This window comes from Balaenoptera ricei, chromosome 5, assembly GCF_028023285.1.
Source record: "Balaenoptera ricei isolate mBalRic1 chromosome 5, mBalRic1.hap2, whole genome shotgun sequence".
Lineage (NCBI taxonomy): Eukaryota > Metazoa > Chordata > Mammalia > Artiodactyla > Balaenopteridae > Balaenoptera > Balaenoptera ricei.
Genome location: NC_082643.1, coordinates 130040082 through 130064619, shown reverse-complemented (window position 1 = coordinate 130064619; position 24538 = coordinate 130040082). Strand labels below are relative to the sequence as shown.

The 24538-nt window shown below is 36.5% G+C and overlaps 1 protein-coding gene across 2 annotated transcripts in view; it reads left to right on the top strand.

The window, feature by feature from the left end:
* Window positions 1-24538, top strand: part of SCLT1 (sodium channel and clathrin linker 1) — a 247538-nt gene that overhangs the window by 41879 nt on the left and 181121 nt on the right. For both annotated transcript variants that reach the window (XM_059924260.1, XM_059924259.1), the window contains exons 3-4: window positions 23530-23588; window positions 24116-24188. In XM_059924260.1, the coding sequence (XP_059780243.1) occupies window positions 23530-23588; window positions 24116-24188 (132 nt within the window). The remainder of the gene's footprint in view (window positions 1-23529; window positions 23589-24115; window positions 24189-24538) is intronic.

Here is a 24538-nt window from a genome sequence, read left to right as displayed (position 1 = left end):
AAACAGCAAGACCAGTGACAGAGAAGGTAGAGGAGAGTGAGGAGTGGAAAGCATCTAATCTGATCTCTAGGAGGATAAGTCTATTGATCTACCCTGGGTTAGAGTGAGTGCAAGAATGGGTGACTCCTGAGAACTCACACACAAGGGCCCAAGGCCCATATTGTAGACATATGAGGACTCAAGGTTTTTTGGTCTGGTTCCTCTAAGACTCCATCTTTTCCTGCATCCTATGATTTTAGAACCTTTCCAGGGACTTTCTGCCCTTGTTCTGCCTTGCCAGGGACATTCTCCTGCAAGAATGGGGGAGGGGGCTCCATTGTGTTCTCATCAAAGCTCTGAAGGTTGAGCCTCTCAGTCAGTTGCTTATACCCCAGAATGTGGAAAGTAACAGAGTCTAGAAGGCAAGGACCTGTCCAGATCCTACCTAGATGATAGCATCAGGTGAACAGATAATTTATTTTTTTAGAAAGTGCTCTTCTCAAACTGTTATGTAGATTCAATGCAATCTCAGTCAAAATCCTGACAGATATTTTTGAGGAACTTAACAGGTAATTTATATGGAATGACAAAGGACCAGGAATAGCTAAGACTGTCTTAAAAACTGTTAGGAACAATTTCCCTACCAGATATCAGGACTTATTACAAAAATTACAGTAATTAAGATTGTGTAGATGAATAAACAGATGGCATGGAATAGAGTCCAGAAACAGATTCACACATATGTGGACACTTGATTTAAGACAAAAGGATCATAGCAGAACAGGGAGATAAGACTGTCTTTTCAATAAATTGGTCTGGGTCAACTGGATACTCATATGGAAAAAATGAAACTAGATTCCTACCTCACACTACACTCAAAAATCAATTTCAGGTAGACAAAGATCTAAATGTGAAAGGATAAAAACAACACATTTTCTAGAATTCCAGTGGTCATGCTATTGAACGCTTGAGATGTGCTATTAAGTGTAAAACTTGCACTGGATTCAAAACACTTAGTGTGACAAACCAATAAAATATCTCAGTAATTTTTATTGAAATGTTGAAATGATACTAATTTGAATATATGGGTTAAACACAGCATTAAAGAAATTTTTTAAAAATCCAACTAAAGAAAACCTTAGGTCTGGAGGACTTCATAGTGAACTTTTCCAGTCATGAAAAGGAAGAAATAAAACCAATCTTACATTTCTGTTCCAGAGAGTATAAAATGGGGAATTCCTTCGTAACTGCTTTTGAGCCCAGCATAATCTTGATAGGAAACTTGGAACAGAGTTTTGAAAAAAGATAACTATAGGCAATCTTACTCATGAACTTACTTTCAAAATATTTAACTATTAGCAAATAAAATATATTAATTAAACAAAGATGGTTTAACATTTGAAAATAAATCAACATAAATCACCATATTGACAGGAAAAAAAAGAAGAAAAATTATATGATTATCTCAAGAAATCAGAAAATAATTAGTAAAATTTAACTCCCTACCACAATAAAAAGTCTCAGGAAACTAGGAACAGAAAGAAACTTCCTTAATTTGATAGACTAGCTACAAAACACTAGATGTGCATTGTACTTGATGGTGAAATGTTGAAAGTTTTCCCCCTGAAAATGGGAATAAAGCATGGATGCCTGGTAAAATCACTTTTCTTCAAAGCCAGATGAATAAAGATACAAAAACTGGAAAGGAAGAAATAATACTATCATTATTTGTAGAAAACAATACGATGTATATTGAAAATTCAAAAGTCTTCAATCTGTCAGATTTAATAAATGAATTTAGTAGTGTTTTTGGATACAAGACAAAATTACAGATTTAATTTTATTTCTATAAATAGCAACAATTCAATTGAAAATGAAATTTAAAGAGTGATACTATTTGCAGTAGCATGAAAATACATTAAATACTTAGAAATAATTCTAATGAAAAGCTTAAGATAATAAATGTGAGGATATACTGTGTTCATGGATTACATAGCTTAATTGAATTCAACAAAATCACAATCAAAATACCGGGAGATTTTTTTCTTCAAATTTGACAAGTTGTTTCCAAAATTTTTATGCAAAAGGCAAAGAAGAGCTAAGATAATCTTAAAGAAGAATAACAAGCTGGAGAACAGATAGTAGCAGAAGTCAAGATTTATTGTGAAGCTCTCATTATTAAGACAGTGTGATGTTGGCCAAGGATGGACAAGTAAACCAACTGAACAGAATAGAGTTCAGAAGTAGCCCTACCTTTGCCAGATTTTTATGTAGGAGAAAAAAAAAAATCTTAATCCCTACTCATACTATTCTCAGATGTAACTTCTGGATTGATTGTATGTCTAAATGTATAAAGTATTAAAATAATAAGGGTTTCAGAAGAAAATTTGGGAGAAAAGTCCATCAACTTATAATAGGCAAGATGTCTTCAACAGGATTAAAAAAAACAGTAATCATAAAGTAAATGACTGATCAACTGGACTACATCCTTGATTCCTGCAAACCACTGTGTCCCAGCCCCAGCCTATTCCACACCACAGCCTACCACTAGGTCTCGGATGAATATGCGGAGAAAGAGACATGACCTTGGGCTGCTTCTGGGCAGAACTGCAGATGACTGCATGGGCAACATATATGTTTGCTGTGACCACACACTCAAGGACAACAGAGCCTGATCTAACACAACCCTCAGGGTTTCTACTTTAACAACTAGGGAACAGACCCTGCCCCTGACAGGGCAGTAACAGCAAAGAGGAGGCCCTGCCCCTCATCCTGCACAGGCTCTGGACACCACAACACCAATCACACCTTCTATCAAGGTGATAACAGCCAGCACACTCTAAGGAAAGATGTGGCTGGCATCCATATCAAAACTGGCCCTCGCATCAAAAAGACTGGGCTCACTCAATCTACATAGGGACATTCCCACATAAAAACACCCCTTCAAGACCACAGTAGATAACTGTTTCCCCTAAATTCATAGAGACAGAGAAAGTTAAGTAAAATGAAAAAGCAGAGGAGCTACTCCCACCTAAAAGAACAAGAGAAATCCCCTGAAAGAACAAATAATGAAACAGAATTCTCCAGTCTACCAGACCCCAAGTTCAAAAAGGAGGTAGTAAAAGTGCTAAAGGAATTAAGAAAAATTGATAGAAATGCAGATCACTGTAACAAGGAACTAGAAACAATAAAGAGGAACCAATCAAAATTAGACAATTCACTTGCTAAGGTGAAAACCGATCTAGAAGCAATGAATAGCATATTGAATGACACAGAACAAATAATTCATCTGCAGGATAGAATAATGGAACTCATCCAGTCAGAACAGCAGTCAGAAAGACAAATGAAAACAAATGAGAGCATCATATGAGATCTCTGGGATAATATAAAGTGTGCCAACCTATGCATAGTAGAAATTCCAGAAGAAGAGAGAGAAAAGGGATCAAAAATGTATTTGAAGAAATAATGACTGAAAACTTCCCCAGCCTAAAGAAAGAAACAGATATCCAGGTACAGGAAGCACAGAGGGTCCCAAACAAGATGAACCAAAACAGACCCACACCAAGACATGTCATAATTAAAATAGCAGAAGTTAAAGATAAGGAGAGGATTCTAAAGGCAGCAAGAGAAAAACAGTCAGTTACACGGGAATCCCCATAAGACTATCAGCGGATTTCTCTGTAGAAGCTTTGCACACCAGAAGACAGTGGCATGATATATTCAGATTCCTGAAAGAGAAAAATTTGCAACCCAGAATACTCTGTCCAGCAAGATTATCATTTAGAATAGGAGAGAGAAAAAATTTCTCAGACAAGTAAAAACTAAAAACATACAGCAATATTAAACCTACCCTACTCTAAATAGAAAAAAAAAGCAAGAATCTATAGGAAAGGGAAAATCACAATAGGAAAGGCAAATATATAAAATGATTGAAGATCACTTAAATAAGCAATAGGTTTAAAAAACAAAAAATTGTAATAGTGATTATAAGCAAAAGTGATTAACAGCAAAAGGATAAGCATCAAGATGTAAAATAGGACATCAAAATCAAAATATGGGGGAGGGAAATATAAAAATGTAGATCATTTACAATGTGTTTGCACTTGCATGACTATCAGTTTAATGCAAGTAGGTATAGTTATAGGTCAGCATACTTGAAATCCAGGGTAACCACAAATCAAAAACATACAGTAGGTGTGGGCAGTGACTCTTCTCCCCATTGCACAGTTTGATAAGACAGCCTCTTCTTTTGAGGGGAAGAGTGAGTGGAGTAGAAAGAAGGTTTGAGGCTCTCAGATACTTCTGAAAAAGAAGAAGCATCTCTTCATGTGATGAGGATAATGTAGTCATTGGAGCAGAGGGCTCTGGTCTCAGGGTCCTTCCACACAGTGGCTTTACCAATGGACATTCACAACAACCCAGAGAAACAAAGTAGGAGAAGGAAAATGCAGAGACCAAAAGAGGAGCTCACATATAAGTCACTCCAAGGTTAAAGATGGCAGAGTAGAAAGACCCTGATCTCACCTCCTCTCATGAGCACAATGAAATCACAAGCAGAAAAATCATTGATGAAAAAGACTGGAGCCTACCACAAAACATCTTCTACAGATAGAGACAAAAAGAAGAAATCACAATAAGATGGTTAGAAGAGGCAGACTCCTGATATAATCAAATCCCATACCCTGCAACTGGGTGACCCACTGGGGAATAATTGTATTGCAGAGGTTTTCCCACAGGAGTGAGGGTTCTAAGCCCCACATTGGGCTCTCCAGCCCAGGGGTCCAGCACTGGGAAGATAGGCCCCCAGAGCACTTGGTTTTGAAGGGCAGCAGGGCTTAAGTGCAGGAGCCCCAAAGGACTGGGGGAAATAGAGATTACACTTTTAAAGGGTGCACACAAAGCCTCACCTGCACTGGGACCCAGGACAGAAGAAGTAATTTGATAGGAGCTTGGGACAAACCTATCTGCTGGTCTCGGATAGTCTCATCAAGAGGTGGGGGGGCAGATGCAGCTTACTCTGGGGATATAGACACTGGTGTCAGACATTTTGGGGAACATTCAGCCACCTGAACACTGCTTCTATGGCAGCTGACATCTTGGGATTGTCCCTTAAGCTCATTAGTGCCAAGACCTGGCACCACTCAACAGCCTACAGGCTACAGTGCTGGGACGCCTCAGGCCAAACAACTAACTGAGCAGGGACACAGCCCAACCCATCAGCAGACAGGTTGCCTCATGACCTTATGAGCCCACAGGCTCCTCTAGACATGCCCCTGGAAGCCCTGCCCACCAGAGGGCCAACACCCAGCTCCACTCACAAGTGACCAGGCACCAACTCCTCCTGCCTGCAAGCCTGCACAGTCCTCTCGACCAGCCTCACCCACCAGGGGGCAGACAACAAAAGCAAGAAAACAATTTACCCTGGGACCAGTTAGGCCCTGGCCCAGCCCACCAGCAGCCCAAAGCCACCTTCAGGACACCCTGGAGCCCGTACCCAACTGTGTCAGGAGTTGGCCCCACCCACCCAACATTCTAAAATGATCTGTGATCTCTGGGCCCTGCAGCCAGACTCCAGGACGAGCTCTGCCCACCAGTAGTCTAGTGCTAATCCCAGGATCTGGCAACAGTGGATGGGCAACAGCTCCAGAGTCTTTGGGACCTTGACTCCACCCACCAGTGAGCCAGCACTAGTCCTGGGGCCCCCTAGGATTCCACAGCCAGCCACCTCGTGACCAGACCCCACTAAACAGCAACCAACAGCATCCACATAAGGCAGGGCCTAGCCAGCAACCAGACTAGGGGCCAACCAAGCCTACTAGACTGCCCACAGAGCCCACCGCAAGAGAAGGATCCACGCAACCCTGTTAGGGGGAACCTCTAGAGCATATAACTTAGGTGACAAGACGGGAGTACCCAGCAGGGATGCATAGGATGCCTCCTGCAGAGGGCCACTTCTCCAAGATCGAGAAACATAACTAATCCACCACATAATAAAAATACAAATAGCAACTTAGAAAAAATGAGGCAGCAGAGGAATATGTTCCAGATAAAGGAACAAAATGAAACCCCAAAAGAAGAAATAAGATAGGCAGTCTGCCTGAGAAAGAGTTGAGAGGAATGACAATAAAGATGGTTAAAGAACTCAGGAGGAGAATGGAGGCACAGAGCAAGAAGTCAGAAGTTTGTAATAAAGAGATGGAAAATATAAAGAACAACTAAACAGAGATGAAGAATACAATAACTGAAGTGAAAAATACACTACAAGAAGCAATAGTAGACTAAATGATTCAAAAGCATGGATTAGTGAGCTAGAAAATAGAGTAGTGGAAATCACTGCTGCTGAACAAACGAAGGAAAAAAGAATGAAAAGAAATGAGGACAGTTTGAAAGACCTCTGGGACAATACCAAGTGCACTAGTATTCGCATTATAGGGGACCCAAAAGGAGAAGAGAAAGGGTCTGAGAACATATTAGAAGACATAATAGCTGAAAACTTTTGTAACATGGGAAAAAGAATAGTCACCCAAGTCCAGGAAGTACAGAGAGTCCTATATAGGGTTAACCCAAAGAGGAACACACCCAGACACATTGTAGTTAGAATGACAAAAATTAAAGATAGAGAATACTAAAAGCAGCAAGGGAAAAGCAGCAAATAACATGCAAGGGAATGCCTATAAGGTTAAGAGCTGATGTTTCAGCAGAAACTCTGCAGACCCAAAGAAAGTGGCACAATATATTTAAAGTGATGAAAGGCAAAAACCTACAACCAAGAATACCCAGCAAGGCTCTCATTCAGATTTGATGGAGAAATCAAATGCTTTACAGACAAGCAAAAGCTAAAGGAAATTCAGCATCACCAAACCAGCTTTGTAACAAATGTTAAAGGAACTTCTGTAGGTGAAAAAGAAAAGGCTACAGCTAGAAACAAGAAAATTACAAAATGAGAAAGCTCACCAGTAAAGGCAAGCATACACTAAAGGTAGGAAATCACCCACACACACCAAGCTACTAGGAAGGTTAAAATACAAAAGTAGTAAAATCATCTATATTCACAATAAGTAGTGAAGGGATACACAAAATAATTAGATGTAAAATATTATATGAAAAATAGTAATTGTGAGGGGAAGAGATTACAAATGTAGGGTATTTAAAATGCATTTGAAATGAAGAGATCAGCAACTTAAAACAGTCATATGCATATATATAGACTGCTATACAAAAATGTCATGATAACTGCAAACCAAAAATCTATAATAGATATACACACAAAAAAAGAAAAAGGAATCCAAACATAACACTAAAGATAGTCATCAACTCACAAGAGAAGAGAACAAAAGAAGAAAGTGGGGGAGAAAAGACCCCCAAAACCAATCCAAAATGATTAACAAATCATGGCAATAAGAACATACCTATTTATAATTACCTTAAATGTAAACAGATTATAGGTTCCAACCAAAAGACACAGACTGGCTGAATGAATACAAAAATAAGACACATATATATGCTGCCTACAGGAGAATCACTTCAAATTTAGACACACACACAGACAAAGTGAGGGGATGAAAAAGGTATTCCATGCAAATGGAAATCACAAGAAAACTGGAGTAGCAATATTTATCAGAAAAAAAAAAAAGTCTTTAAAATGAAGACTGTTACAAGACCCAAAGGAGGAGACTACATGATGATCAAGGGATCAATCCAAGAAGATATAACAGTTGTAAATATATATGCACCCAACATAGGAGCACTTCAATATATCAAATATTAACAGATATTAAAGGAACTATCAACAATAACACAATAATGGTAGGGGATTTTAACATCCAACTTACATCCATGAATGTAATTAATAAGAAACACAGGCCTTAAAATAACACATTAGACCAAATGGACTTAATTGATATATAAATAGACCATTCCATCTGAAACCAGCAGAATACACATTCTTTTCAACTGCAACTGGAACATTCTCCAGGATAAATCACATACTTGGCCACAAAACGAGCCTAGGTACATTTAAGAAAATTGAAATCATATCAAGCATCTTTTCTGACCACAGCGCTATGAGACTAGAAATCAACTACAAGAAAAAAAACTGCAAAAGTCCACAAATACGTGAAGACTAAACAATAGTCTACTGAACAACCAGTTTATCACTAAAGAAATCAGAGGAAATTAAAAAATACCTAGAGACAAATGAAAATGAAAACATGCTGATCCAAAACCTATTAGACATAGCAAAAGTAGTTCTAGGAGGGAAGTTTCTGGTGATGTAAGCTTACCTCAAGAAACAAGAAAAATCTCAAACAACCTAACCTTACAACTAAAGGAACTAGAGAAATAAGAACAAACAAAACCCAAAGTTAGTAGAGGGAAAGAGATCATAAAGATCACAAAAAATAAATGAAATAGAGACTGAAAAAAAAAATAGGAAAGATCAATGAAACTAAAAGCTGGTTCTTTGAAAAAGATAAACAAAATTGATAAACCTTTAGCCAAACTCATCAGGAAAAAGGAGAGAGTGCAAATTAATAAAATCAGAAATGAAAAAGATGAAGATACAACTGACACTATAAAAATACAAAGGATCACAAGAGACTACCATGAGCAACTATATGCCAATAAAATGGACAACCTAGAAGAAATGGACAAATTCTTAGAAAAGGTACAGTCTAAGACTGAACCAGGAAAAAATAGAAAATATGAACAAATTACCAGTACAGAAATTGAATCAGTAATTTAAAAACTACCAACCAATAGAAGTCCAGGACCAGATGGCTTCAAAGTTTAATTCTACCAAACATTTAGAGAATAGTTAACACCTATCCTTTTGAAACTATTCCAAAGAATTGCAGAGAAAGGAACACTTTGAACTCATTCTATGAGGCCACCATCACCCTGATACCAAAACCAGACAAAGATATCACGAAAAATGAAAATTACAGGCCAATATCACTGAAGAACATTGATGCAAAATTCCTCAACAAAATACTAACAAACTGACTCCAACAATACATTAAAAGGATCATACTCCATGATCAACTAGGATTTATCCCAGGGATGCAAGGATTTTTTGATATCCTCAAATCAATCAATGATATGCACCACATTAACAATTTGAAGAACAAAAACCATATCACATCAACAGATGCAGAAAAACTGCTGATGAAATTCAACATTCATTTATGATAAAAAAAAAAAACCCCAACTCTTCAGAAAATGGGCATAGAAGGAGCACACCTCAACATAATAAAGGCCATATGACAAACCCACAGCTAACATCATGCTCAGTGTTAAAAAGCTGAAAGCGTTTCATCTACAGTCAGAAACAAGGATGCCCACTCTCACCACTTTTATTCAAAATACTATTAGAAGTCCTAGTCTAGCCACAGCAATCAGAGAAAACAAGAAGTAAAAGGAATCCAAATTGGAAAGGAAGAAGTAAAACTGTCACTGTTTGTAGTTGATATGGTGATAAGAAAATCCTAAAGATGCCACCAGAAAATTAGAGCTCATCAATGAATTTGGTAAAGTCATAGGATACAAAATTAACATAAAAATAAGCAAAATTAATATACAGAAATCTGTTCCATTTCTATACACTAACAATGAAATATCAGGAAGGGAAATTAAGGAAACAATCCCATTTTCCATCATATGAAAAAGAATAAAATATCCAGGAATAAACCTACTTAAGGAGGCAAAAGCCCTGTTTTTGTATGGGAAGAATCAATATTGTTAAATGACCATACTATTCAAGGCAATCTACAGATTCAGTGCAATCCCTATCAAAATACCAGTGGCATTTTTCTCAGAACTGGAAGAAAAATTTAAAAATTAAAGTGGAAACACAAAAGACCCCAAATAGCCTAAACAATATTGAGAAGAACGGAGCTGGAGGAATCACACTCCCTGACTTCAGACTATACTAGAAAGCTACAGTAAACAAAACAGTATGGTCCTGGCACAAAAGCTCCCAAAGATCAATGGAACAGACTAGAGAACCCAGAAATAAACCCACGCACTTATAGTCAGTTAATCTATGACAAAGGTGGCAAGAATATACAATAAAGAAAAGACAGTCTATTCAATAAGTGGTGCTGGGAAAACTGGACAACTACATGTAAAAGAATGAAATATATGAAATATAGAATATTCTGTAACACCATACACAAAAATAAACTCAAAATGGATTAAAGACCTAAATGTAAGGCCAGACACTATAAAACTCTTAGAGGAAAACATAGGCAGGACACTCTCTGACATAAATCACAGCAAGATCTTGTTTGATCCACCTCCTAGAGTAATGAAAATAAAAACAAAAATAAACAAATGGGGACTTCCTGGTGATCCAGTGGTTAAGACTCTGCACTCCCAATGCAGGGGGCCCGGGTTCGATCCCTGGTCAGGTAATTGGATCCTGCATGATGCAGCTAAGAGCCCGCACACTGCACCTAAAAGATCCTGTATGCTGCAACTAAAGATCCTGCATGCCGCAACTAAAGATCTTGCATGTGGCAACAAAGATCCCGCATGCCAGAACTAAGGTCTGGTGCAGCCAAATAAATAAATAAATAAATATTTAAAAGGAAAAAGAATATTCTCTCAACAAATAAAATGAGACTCCTTAAAAAAAAAAAAAGGGACCCAATTAAATTTTAAAGTTTTTGCACACCAAAGGAAACCATACACAAAACGAAAAGACAAGCTATGGATTGGGAGGAAATATTTGCAAATGCTACTGCTGACAAGGGATTAATTTCAAAATATACAAAGAGCTTATACACATCAATATCAAAAAAAGACATACAACGCAATCAAAAAATGGGCAGAATCCAAGGAAGACATACAGATGGCCAATACACACATGAAAAGATGCTCAACATCGCTAGTTATCACGGAAATGGAAATCCACGCTACACTGAGGTATCACCTCACACCAGTCAGAATGGTCATCATTAAATAGTCTACAAATAACAAATGCTGGAGAGGGTGTGGAGAAAAGGGAATCCACCTAAACTTTTGGTGGGAATGTAAAGTGGTGCATTCATTGTGGAAAACAGTATGGAGGTTCCTTAAAAAACTAAAAATAGAGTTACCATATGATCCAGCATTCCCGCTCCTGGGCATATATCCACAGAAAACTCTAATTCAAAAGGATACATGCAGGAACTTCCCTGGTGGTCCAGTAAGTAAGACTGCGCTCCCAATGCAGGGGGCCCAGGTTCAATCCCTGGTTGGGGAACTAGATCCTACAGGCTTACTGCAACTAGGAGTCCACATGCCTCAACTAAGAAGCCCGCACACCACAACTAAGAAAACTGCATGCTGCAACTAAGAAACTCACGTGCCACAACTAAGGATCCTGCATGCTGCAACGAAGATCCCATGTGCCGCAGCTAAGATCGAGCACAGCCAAAATAAATAAATATTTTTTTAAAAAGAAAAAAAAACAAAAACAAAAGGATACATGCACCCCAATGTTCATAGCCACAGCATTTACAATAGCCATGGAAGCAACCTGAATGTCCGTTGACAGAGAAATGGATAAAGAAAATGTGGTATATATATATACACACACACACATATACATAAAATGTGATAATATTCAGCCATAAAAAGAATGAAATAATGCCATTTGCAGCAACATGGATGGACCTAGAGATATCATACTTTAGTGAAGTAAGTCAGACAAAGACAGATATCATAAGATATCACATATATGGAATCTTAAAAAATGATATAAAGGAAGTTATTTACAAAACAGAAACAGACTCACGTACATAGAAAATAAACTTAAGGTTACCAAAGGGGACAGGGATGGGGAGGGATGATTTAGGGATTTGAGATTAACACACACACACCCTTGTCAGTTGAATCATTGCAAATATTTTCTTCCAGTCCGTAGATTGTCTTTATTTTGTCGGTGATTTCTTTTATTGTGCAAAAGCTTTTAAGTTTGATTAGGTCCCATTTGTTTGTATTTGCTTTTATTTCTGTTGTCTTGGTAGACTGACCTAAGAAAATATTGCTATGATTCATGTCAGAGAATATTTTGCCTATGTTCCCTTCTAGGAGTTTTATTGTGACATGTCTTATATTAAACTCTTTAAGCCATTTTAAATTCATTTTTGTGTATGGTGTGAGGTATTTAACTTCATTAACATGTGAGTGTCCAGCTTTCCCAACACCATTCACTGAAGAGACTGTCTTTTCTCCATTGTGTATTCTTGCCTCCTTTGTCAAAGATTAATTGATCATAGGTGTGTGGGTTTAGTTCTGGGCTGTCTCTTCTGTTCCATTGATCCATATATCTGTTTTATGCCATTATCACGCTGTTTTGATTACTGTAGCTTTGTAGAATTATCTGAAGTCTGGGAGGGTTCAAGCTTTTTTTTCTGAGCACAGCAGTATGAAACTAGAAATAACCACAGAAAGAAAAACAAGAAAAGAACAATACATGAAGAGTAAACAACATGCTACTATAAGACCGATTGGCCAACAGTGAAATCAAAGAAGAAATCAGAAAATACCTTGAGACAAATGACAGTGAAAAGGCAACCTTACAAAATCTATGGGATGCCTCAGAAGCAGTCTAAGTGGGTAGTTCATAACGATACAGGCTTTCCTCAAGAAAAAATAAAAATCTCAAACAACCTGACCCACCACCTGAAAGAGTCAGAAAAAGAAGAAAAAATAAAACCCAAAATCAGCAGAAAGAAGGAAACAATAAAGATCTGAAAGGAAATAAATAAAATAGAGATCAAAAACAATAGAAAAGGTCAATAAAAGCAAGAACTGGTTTTTTGTAAATATAAACAAAATCGACATATCTCTAGCCAGGCTCACCAAGAAGAAAAGAGAGAGGACCCAAATAAACAAAATAAGAAGTGAAACAGGAGAAATAACAATACTTTACCACAGAAGTACAAAAAAATCGTAAGAGAATACTATGAACAATTATATGCCAACAAAGTTGACAGTCTAGAAGAAATGGACAAAGTTTCTAGAAATATACAGATTGCCAAAACTGAGTCAGGAAGAAACAGAATTTGAACAGACTGATCACTAGCAGTGAAATATCTGAGTGTAATATTAAAAAAACCAAAACAAAACAACAAAAAAACCTGTGCAAACAAAAGTCCAGGACTGGAAGGCTTCACTGGGGAATTCTCCCTAACATACAAAGAAGAACTTAAATGTATCCTTTTCAAACTATTCCAAAAAATTGAAGAGGAGAGAACAGTCTCAAAGTCATTCTATGAAGCCACCATCACCCTAGTAACAAAACCAGACAGAGACACTGCAGAAAAGAGAATTACAGGTGAATATCTTTGACAAATATAAATGCAAAAATTGTCAACAAAATATTAGCAAACTGGATCCAACAATGCATAAAAAGGAGCATTCCATGATGAAGTTGGATCCATTCTAGGGTCACAAGGTTGGTTCAATACACAAATCAATCAGTATTATACACCACATTAATGAAAGCAAAGGCAAAAACCACATGATAATTTCAATACATGCAGAAAAATTTGACAAAATTCAATATCCATTCATGATAAAAACTCACCAAAGTGGATTTAGAGGGAACATATCTCAACATAATAAAAGTTGTTTATGACAAACCCACAGCCAACATAATATTCAGTGGTAAGAAGCTGAAAGCCTTCCCAGTAAATTCAGATTTAAGACAAGATGCCCATTCTCACCACTGTTATTCTACATAGTATTGCAAATCCTAACCACAGTAATCAGACAAGAAAAATAAATACATTTTATCCAAATGGGAAGGGCAGAGGTTAAAACGTCACTATTCACAGATGATATGATACTCTATATTGAGTACCCTAAAGTCTCCACATAAAACCTATTTAGTACTAATAAATGAATTCAGCAAAGTAGCAGGCTACAAGATTAATATATGGAAATCTGTTGCTTTTCTTTACACTAACAATAAAATATCAGATAGAGAAAGTGAAAAAACAATCCCATTTAAAATCACATCAAAAAGAAAAAAGTATTGATACCTAGGAGTAAACTTAACCAAGGAGCTGAAAACTATATAACATTCATAAAGGAAATTAAAGATAATTCAAAGAAAGGGAAAGATATCTCATGCTCTTGGATTGGAAGAATTAATATTGTTAAAATGGCCATACTACCCAAAGCAATCTACAGATGTAATGTGATCCCTATCAAAATATCCATGACATTTTTAATCAAACTAGAACAAATAATCGTAAAATATATATGGAACCACAACAGACCCAGAATTGCCAAAGCAATCCTGAGGAAGAAGAACAAAGCTGGAGGCATAACCCTTCCAGACTTCAGACTATATTACATAGTTACAGTAATCAAAACATTGTGGTATTTGCACAAAAAGATATTTAGATTAATGGAGCTTTACAATAGAGAGCCCAGAATCTAACTCACACACCTATGGTCAGTTAACCTCTGACAAAGGAGGCAGGAATGTACAGTGGAGAAAGGACAGTCTCTTTAGCAAATGGTGTTGAGAAAGCTGGACAGCTACATGTAAGTCATTGAAATTGGTACACTGCCTCATACCATATACAAAATGGTTTAAAGACCTAAATTTAAGACATGACACCATAAAACTCGTAGAAGAGAACATAGGCAGAGCATTCTCAGACATAACTGATAGCAATATTTTCTTAAATCATTCTGCCAATGTGAAAGAAATAAAAGCTAAGATAAATGAATGGGACCTAATAAAACTTACAAGCTTTTGCACAGCAAAGGAAACCATAAACAAAATGAAAAGACAGCCTACCAACTGGGAGAAAATATTGGCAAATGATGTGACTGACAAGAGCTTAATTTCCATAATATACAAGCAGCTCATACAACTCAATAACAAAAAAGCAAATAACCCAATCAAAAACTGGGCACAAGACCTAAACAGACATTTCTCCTAAGAAGACCTACATGTGGCCAACAGGCTCATGAAAAAATGCTCACCATCCCTTATTATCAGAAAGATGCAACTCAAAACCACAAAGAGATGTCACCTCACACTGGTCAGAATGGGTATCATCCAAAACTGTACAAATAATAAATGTTGGAGAGGGTGTGGAGAAAAGGGAACCCTCCTACACTATTGGTGGGAATGTAAATTGGTGTAGTCACTATGGAAAACAGTATGGAGTTTCCTTAAAAATCTAAAAATAGAGTTACCATCTGCTCCAGCAATCCCATTCTTTGGTATATATCCAGAAAAGATGAAAACTCTATTTCAAAAAGATACATGCACCCCTATGTTCATAGCAGCACTATTTATGATAGCCAAGACATGGAAACAACCCAAGTCCCCATTAACAGATGATTGGTCTAAAAATATGTAGTATAAATATACAGTGGAATATTAACTCACTCATAAAAAAGAATGAAATATTGCTATTTGCAGCAACATGGATGAACCTATAGAATATCATACTTTAGTGAAGTAAGTCAGACATGTATCATATGATATCACTTATATGTGGAATCTAAAAAGTAATACAGATGAATCTATATACACACAGAAACGAACTCTCAAACATAGAAAACAAACTTATTGTTACCAAAGGGGAGATAAGGAGGTGGAGGGAAGAACTAAGAATTTGGGATTAACAGGTACAAAGAACTATATTCAATATCTTGTAATAACCTATAATGAAAAGTCATCTGAAATATATATATATATATATATATATATATATATACACACACACACATATATATATGAAATAACTGAATCACTTTGCTACACACCTAACACAGTACTGTGCACAGTACTTACACAGTAAGTCAACTATACTTCATTTAAAAAAAAATCCCTTTGAATCTGTCTGTCCTTCCCTTTATCCCATTCCCTTCCTTCTACTCCTAGAAGGTAACCCCTTTTTTTGTGATATATCCATGTTGATACATATATCTTGCTAATTCCTTGACCTACTTATGAGATCCTATTGTATTATTTTTCATTTATCGTATTTTTTTTAATTACAGTAAAAGCTCCACTGAAAGTTCTTATACATCTCCTTGTGTTTGGAATGTTTCTCCATACTTTATAATAGTTACTGTGTTTTTTGGTCATGTTAAAAGTATACTGTCCTCTTAACCTTGCTTATGGTGTCATTAGTTGTATAGAAGTTTTAAATTCGGATATTGTAAAATATGTTATTTCTTCTGTTTATAGATTTTACTACTTGTGTCTTTTGGCTAGAAAATGTATTTTGAGTGAGAGTATGCCAGGCACTGCTTGGAATATTGGTGAACAAAGCAGACAATAGTCTCTGCATTTTTAGAGCTTAAGAAAGCTTTCTGTATCTCAAGGTCAATAATACATTTTCTTTCAATAGTTGTTAAATTTTTAAAACATTTAGATCTTTAATCTATCTGTAATTTACTTTCCATTTAGTGTGTGCTGGGATCTAATTTTATTTTTTTACCCAACACTATTAGTTGAAAAGCAGTACTTTGTCCATTTATTATAGTTATAATTCCACTTCTTTTATATACTACATACCCATAAATACTTGAATCTATTTCTGAATTTTCTGTACTGTTCTGTTTGTTACTGTATCTGAACCATATTGTTTTAATTACTCTAGCATTATAATTATAGTGTTTTGACATGTAGTAGAGCAAGTTCTCCCCTCTTTTTTTTTTTTTGTGGAAATGATTTTTTTTTTTTTTAACACCTTTATTGGAGTATAATTGCTTTACAATGGTGTGTTAGTTTCTGCTTTATAACAAAGTGAATCAGTTATACATATACATATGTTCCCATATCTCTTCTTTCTTGCATCTCCCTCCCTCCCACCCTCCCTATCCCACCTCTCTAGGTGGTCACAAAACACACAGCTGATTTCCCTGTGCTATGCGGTTGCTTCCCACTAGCTCTCTATTTCATGTTTGGTAGTGTATATATGTCCATGACACTCTCTCACTTTGTCACATCTTACCCTTCCCCCTCCCCATATCCTCAAGTCGATTCTCTAGTAGGTCTGTGTCTTTATTCCCGTCTTACCACTAGGTTCTTCATGACCCTTTTTTTTTTTTCTTAGATTCCATATATATGTGTTAGCATATGGTATTTGTTTTTCTCTTTCTGACTTACTTCACTCTGTATGACAGACTCTAACTCCATCCACCTCACTACAAATAACTCCATTTCATTTCTTTTTATGGCTGAGTAATATTCCATTGTATATATGTGCCACATCTTCTTTATCCATTCATCCGATGATGGACACTTAGGTTACTTCCATGTCCTGGCGATTATAAACAGAGCTGCAATGAACATTTTGGTACATGACTCTTTTTGAATTATGGTTTTCTCAGGGTATATGCCCAGTAGTGGGATTGCTGGGTCATATGGTAGTTCTATTTTTAGTTTTTTAAGGAATCTCCTTACTGTTCTCCATAGTGGCTGTATCAATTTACATTCCCACCAACAGTGCAAGAGTGTTCCCTTTTCTCCACACCCTCTCCAGCATTTATTGTTCCTAGATTTTTTGATAATGGCCATTCTGACTGGTGTGAGATGATATCTCATTGTAGTTTTGATTTGCATTTCTCTAATGATTAATGATGTTGAGCATTCTTTCATGTGTTTGTTGGCAATCTGTATATCTTCTTTGGAGACATGTCTGTTTAGGTCTTCTGCCCATTTTTGGATTGGGTTGTTTGTTTTTTTGTTATTGAGCTGAATGAGCTGCTTGTAAATTTTGGAGATTAATCCTTTGTCAGTTGCTTCATTTGCAAATATTTTCTGCCATTCTGAGGGTTGTCTTTTTGTCTTGTTTATGGTTTCCTTTGCTGTGCAAAAGCTGTTAAGTTTCATTAGGTCCCATTTGTTTATTTTTGTTTTTATTTCTGTTTCTCTAGGGGCTGGGTCAAAAAGGATCTGGCTGTGATTTATGTCATAGAGTGTTCAGCCTATGTTTTCCTCTAAGAGTTTGATAGTATCTGGCCTTACATTTAGGTCTTTAATCCATTTTGAGTTTATTTTTGTGTATGGTGTTAGGGAGTGTTCTAATTTCATACTTTTACATGTACCTGTCCAGTTTTCCCAGCACCACTTATTGAAGAGGCTGTCTTTTCTCCACTGTATATGCTTGCCTCCTTTATCAAAGATAAGATGACCGTATGTGCGTAGGTTTATCTCTGGGCTTTCTATCCTGTTCCATTGTTCTATGTTTCTGTTTTTGTGCCAGGACCATACTGCCTTGATTACTGTAGCTTTGTAGTATAGTCTGAAGTCAGGGAGCCTGATTCCTCCAGCTCCGTTTTTCGTTCTCAAGATTGCTTTGGCTATTCGGGCTCTTTTGTGTTTCCATACAAATTGTGAATTTTTTTGTTCTAGTTCTGTGAAAAATGCCAGTGGTAGTTTGATAGGGATTGCATTGAATCTGTAGATTGCTTTGGGTAGTAGAGTCATTTTCACAATATTGATTCTTCCAATCCAAGAACATGGTATATCTCTCCATCTATTTGTATCATCTTTAATTTCTTTCATCAGTGTCTTATAATTTTCTGCATACAGGTCTTTTGTTTCCTAAGGTAGGTTTATTCCTAGATATTTTATTCTTTTTGTTGCAATGGTAAATGGGAGTGTTTTCTTAATTTCACCTTCAGATTTTTCATCATTAGTGTATAGGAATGCAAGAGATTTCTGTGCATTAATTTTGTATCCTGCTACTTTACCAAATTCATTGATTAGCTCTAGTAGTTTTCTGGTAGCATCTTTAGGATTCTCTATGTATAGTATCATGTCATCTGCAAACAGTGACAACTTTACTTCTTCTTTTCTGATTTGGATTCCTCTTATTTCTTTTTCTTCTCTGATTGCTGTGGCTAAAACTTCCAAAACTATGTTGAATAATAGTGGTGAGAGTGGGCAACCTTGTCTCGTTCCTGATCTTAGTGGAAATGGTTTCAGTTTTTCACCATTGAGGATGATGTTGGCTGTGGGTTTGTCATATATGGCCTTTATTATGTTGAGGTAAGTTCCCTCTATGCCTACTTTCTGCAGGGCTTTTATCATAAATGGGTGTTGAATTTTGTTGAAAGCTTTCTCTGCATCTATTGAGATGATCATATGGTTTTTCTCCTTCAATTTGTTAATATGGTGTATCACGTTGATTGATTTGCGTATATTGAAGAATCCTTGCATTCCAGGGATAAACCCCACTTGATCATGGTGTATGATCCTTTTAATGTGCTGTTGGATTCTGTTTGCTAGTATTTTGTTGGGGATTTTTGCATCTATGTTCATCAGTGACATTAGCCTGTAGTTTTCTTTCTTTGTGACATCTTTGCCTGGTTTTGGTATCAGGGTGACGGTGGCCTCGTAGAATGAGTTGGGGAGTGTTCCTCCCTCTGCTATGTTTTGGAAGAGTTTGAGAAGGATAGGTGTTAGCTCTTCTCTAAATGTTTGGTAGAATTCGCCTGTGAAGCCATCTGGTCCTGGGCTTTTGTTTGTTGGAAGATTTTTAATCACAGTTTCAATTTCAGTGCTTGTGATTGGTCTGTTCATATTTTCTATTTCTTTCTGGTTCAGTCTCGGCAGGTTGTGCATTTCTAAGAATTTGTCCATTTCTTCCAGGTTGTCCATTTTATTGGCATAGAGTTGCTTGTAGTAATCTCTCATGATCCTTTGTATTTCTGCAGTGTCAGTGGTTACTTCTCCTTTTTCATTTCTAATTCTATTGATTTGAGTCTTCTCCCTTTTTTTCTTGATGAGTCTGGCTAATGGTATATCAATTTTGTTTATCTTCTCAAAGAACCAGCTTTTAATTTTATTGATATTTGCTATTGTTTCCTTCATTTCTTTTTCATTTATTTCTGATTTGCTCTTTATGATTTCTTTTCTTCTGCTAACTTTGGGGTTTTTAAATTCTTCTTTCTCTAACTGCTTTAGGTGCAAGGTTAGGTTGTTTATTCGAGATGTTTCCTGTTTCTTGAGGTAGGCTTGTATTGCTATAAACTTCCGTCTTAGAACTGCTTTTGCTGCATCCCATAGGTTTTGGGTCGTCATGTCTCCATTATCATTTGTTTGTAGGTATTTTTTCATTTCCCCTTTGATTTCTTCAGTGATCATTTCGTTATTAAGTAGTGTATTGTTTAGCCTCCATGTGTTTGTATTTTTTACAGATCTTTTCCTGTAATTGATATCTAGTCTCATAGCGTTGTGGTTGGAAAAGATACTTGATACGATTTCAATTTTCTTAAATTTACCAAGGCTTGATTTGTGACCCAAGATATGATCTATCCTGGAGAATGTTCCATGAGCACTTGAGAAAAATGTGTATTCTGTTGTTTTTGGGTGGAATGTCTTATAAATATCAATGAAGTCCATCTTGTTTAATGTATCATTTAAAGCTTGTGTTTCTTTATTTTTTTTCATTTTGGATGATCTGTCCATTGGTGAAAGTGGGGTGTTAAAGTCCCCTACTATGATTGTGTTACTATCAATTTCCCCTTTTATGGCTGTTAGTATTTGCCTTATGTATTGAGGTGCTCCTGTGTTGGGTGCGTAAATATTTACAATTGTTATATCTTCTTGGATCGATCCCTTGATCATTATATAGTGTCCTTCTTTGTCTCTTGTAATAGTCTTTATTTTAAAGTCAATTTTTTCTGATGTGAGAATTGCTACTCCAGCTTTCTTTTGATTTCCATTTGCATGGAATATCTTTTTCCATCCCCTCACTTTCAGTCTGTATGTGTCCCTAGGTCTGAAGTGGGTCTCTTGTAGACAGCATATATACGGGTCTTGTTTTTGTATCCATTCAGCCAGTCTGTGTCTTTTGGTGGGAGCATTTAATCCATTTACATTTAAGGTAGTTATCGATATGTATGTTCCTATTCCCATTTTCTTAAATATTTTGGGTTTGTTATTGTAGGTGTTTTCCTTCTCTTGTGTTTCTTGCCTAGAGAAGTTCCTTTAGCATTTGTTGTAAAGCTGGTTTGGTGGTGCTTAACTCTCTCAGCTTTTGCTTGTCTGTAAAGGTTTTAATTTCTCCATCAAATCTGAATGAGATCCTTGCTGGGTAGAGTAATCTTGGTTGTAGGTTTTCCCCTTTCATCACTTTAAATATGTCCTGCCCCTCCCTTCTGGCTTGCAGAGTTTCTGCTGAAAGATCAGCTGTTAACCTTATGGGGATTCCCTTGTGTGTTATTTGTTGTTTTTCCCTTGCTGCTTTTAATATGTTTTCTTTATATTTAATTTTTGATAGTTTGATTAATATGTGTCTTGGCGTGTTTCTCTTTGGATTTTTCCTGTATGGGACTCTCTGTGCTTCCAGGACTTGATTAACTATTTCCTTTCCCATATTAGGGAAGTTTTCAACTATAATCTCTTCAAATATTTTCTCAGTCCCTTTCTTTTTCTCTTTTTCTTCTGGGACCCGTATAATTCGAATGTTGGTGCGTTTAATGTTTTCCCAGAGGTCTCTGAGACTGTCCTCAATTCTTTTCATTCTTTTTTCTTTATTCTGCTCTGCAGTAGTTATTTCCACTATTTTATCTTCCAGGTCACTTATCCGTTCTTCTGCCCCAGTTATTCTGCTATTGATTCCTTCTAGAGAATTTTAAATTTCATTTATTGTTTTGTTCATCATTGTTTATTTGCTCTTTAGTTCTTCTAGGTCCTTGTTAAACGTTTCTTGTATTTTCTCCATTCTATTTCCAAGATTTTGTACCATCTTTACTATCATTATTCTGAATTCTTTTTCAGGTAGACTGCCTATTTCCTCTTCATTTGTTTGGTCTGGTGGGTTTTTACCTTGCTCCTTCATCTGCTGTGTGTTTTTCTGTCATCTCATTTTGCTTATCTTACTGTGTTTGGGGTCTCCTTTTCGCAGGCTGCAGGTTCGTAGTTCCTGTTGTTTTTGGTATCTGTCCCCAGTGGCTAAGGTTGGTTCAGTGGGTTGTGTAGGCTTCCTGGTGGAGGAGACTAGTGCCTGTGTTCTGGTGGATGAGGCTGGATCTTGTCTTTCTGGTGGGCACGTCCACGTCTGGTGGTGTGTTTTGGGGTGTCTGTGGCCTTATTATGATTTTCGGCAGCCTCTCTGCTAATGGATGGAGCTGTGTTCCTGTCTTGCTAGTTGTTTAGCATAGGGTGTGCAGCACTGTAGCTTGCTGGTCGTTGAGTGAAGCTGGGTCTTGGTGTTGAGATGGAGATCTCTGGGAGATTTTTGCCGTTTGGTATTACGTGTAGCTGAGAAGTCTCTTGTGGACCAGTGTCCTGAAGTTGGCTCTCCCACCTCAGAGGCACTCTCTGTCCCCCGCAGTCTCCGCCCACGAAGGGGCTTCCTAGTGTGTGGAAACCTTTCCTCCTTCACAGCTCCCTCCCACTGGTGCAGGTCCTGTCCCTATTCTTTTGTCTCTATGTTTTCTTTTTTCTTTTGCCCTACCCAGGTACGTGGGGGAGTTTCTTGCCTTTTGGGAGGTCTGACGTCTTCTGCCAGCATTCAGTGGGTGTTCTATAGGAGCAGTTCCATGTGTAGATGTATTTCTGATGTATCTGTGTGGAGGAAGGTGATCTCTGCGTCCTACTCTTCTGCCATCTTCTCCCTGTCTTTTTTTTTTTTTTTTTTTTTTGGCCAGATTATCTTGGCTATTCTTGCACATTTACTCAAACATAGGAACTTTACAATCTGTTTAAGATCAAGTTTCATAAATTATTCTATTCGATTTCTTTTTTGGAATTGCATTGTACCTGCAGTGAATTTTAAGAAATTAATACACTTATAATACTGACTGTTCCACATATGAATATGTTATAGAACCCTGTTTATTTAGATCCTTTATGTCCTTCAGTAAAGTTAATATTTTATTAAAGTTATTGCAACATTTTTTTTGTTTTATTCTCAAGTACTACCTTTTCTTATAGTAGTGAATGCCATATTTTTTCCTATCACATTTTCTGATTATTGCTGGTATTTGGGAAAGCAGCTGTTTTTTTTATGTTTGATCTTCTATCTGGTGACTTGGTGTACTCTGTTCTTAGTCCTAATAATTGGTAGATTATAGAGAGAGATTTCTAGGTAAATGGTCAAATTGTCTGTAAATGAGAATAGTATTGTATGTTCCTTTTCAGCCTTTAGGTCTCCAACCCCCTGTTCCTGCAGCAGATTCCACTGATTGGAACCTTTAGTACAATGCTGAATTTTAGCAGTGATAGTGAGCAGCCTTGTATTATTACTGAATTTCGTGCAGTGCTTCTGATGTTCCACTATGAAGAATAGTAATTGATGTAGGTTTTTAGTAGATGTTCTTTATCAATTGAGAAATTTCTTCCTATTTCTATTTTGCCAAGAGTCTGATTATGTATGGGTGTTAAAATTTACTGAATACTTTTTCGGCATCAATTAAGATTACTTTTTTCTCTCTTTCCCTCTTTTGTAATTGCAGTAACAGATTTAAGGTTATAAAATGTTTACTTGTATTTAATTTTAAACTACTGTCACTTTTGACTAGAAAGATGTGAGAAAACAAAATTTTAAGATGCAATATTTTCTGTTATAGAAATCTGTCTTCAAAGGAGTTGCAGGTGACACAGTAGAAAACTCAGTAGTTGACCAAAGGTAAGGTTGAGTTACCAGAAAAATATTATTTTCTTAATTATATTTAATTATTGTTAATTTTTTAGTATTAGGAATGTTTATTTTATATTCTGCTATAATTAGGTTTAAATGATCTGTCATTGAATTGACAAGGAGAAAAAAGCCAGTATTATTGTCTATAATAGTGCTTCTCAACTGGGTGATTTTGCTTCCCTTCCCTCCCCAGATATTTGACAATGTCTGGAAACATTTTTGCTTGTCACAATTGTGGAGGGTAAGGGTGCTAGTGGCATCTAATGGGTAGAGGCCAGGAATGCTACTAAACATCCTACAGTGCACAGGTCAGCCCCCAACAACAAAAAATTATTCAGCCTAAAATATTAATTGAGCTAAGGTTGAGAACCTCTGGTTTAGGAAAAAGGCAAAGTATTGATTGCTATGGAGAAAATTAACGTAAAAATTTTGATGTTTAATTTATTTCATGTTACATATTTATTAAACTAGATTAAAAAGAATATGCATCTTTTTAACTTTGAAATTTTCTTTAGCTTTTTAGTTCCTCTTATTACTGAGTATGACAAGCATCTGGAAGAGCTAAATGGGCAGCTGAAATATTATCAGGTATGAAATCATAGCTATCAACCTTTTGGTAATATTTTCTTATAAAAAAAAGAAAAAAATAGGCTCCCTTTCTTTACAAAAACATTGATAAAGAAGAAAATGTTTACCTGTAATCAATTTACGTGTTATTTTCTGGTGTACAGCAAAGTGATTCAGTTATACACATTTATATGTGTGTGTGTGTATATATATGTATTCTTTTTCAGATTCTTTTCCATTATAGGTTAGTACAAGATATTGAATCTAGTTCCCTGTGCTATACAGTAGGTCCTTGTTGTTTATCTGTTTTATATATAGTAGTGTGTATCTGTTAATCCCGAACTCTTAATTTATCCCTGCCCCCTCTTTTC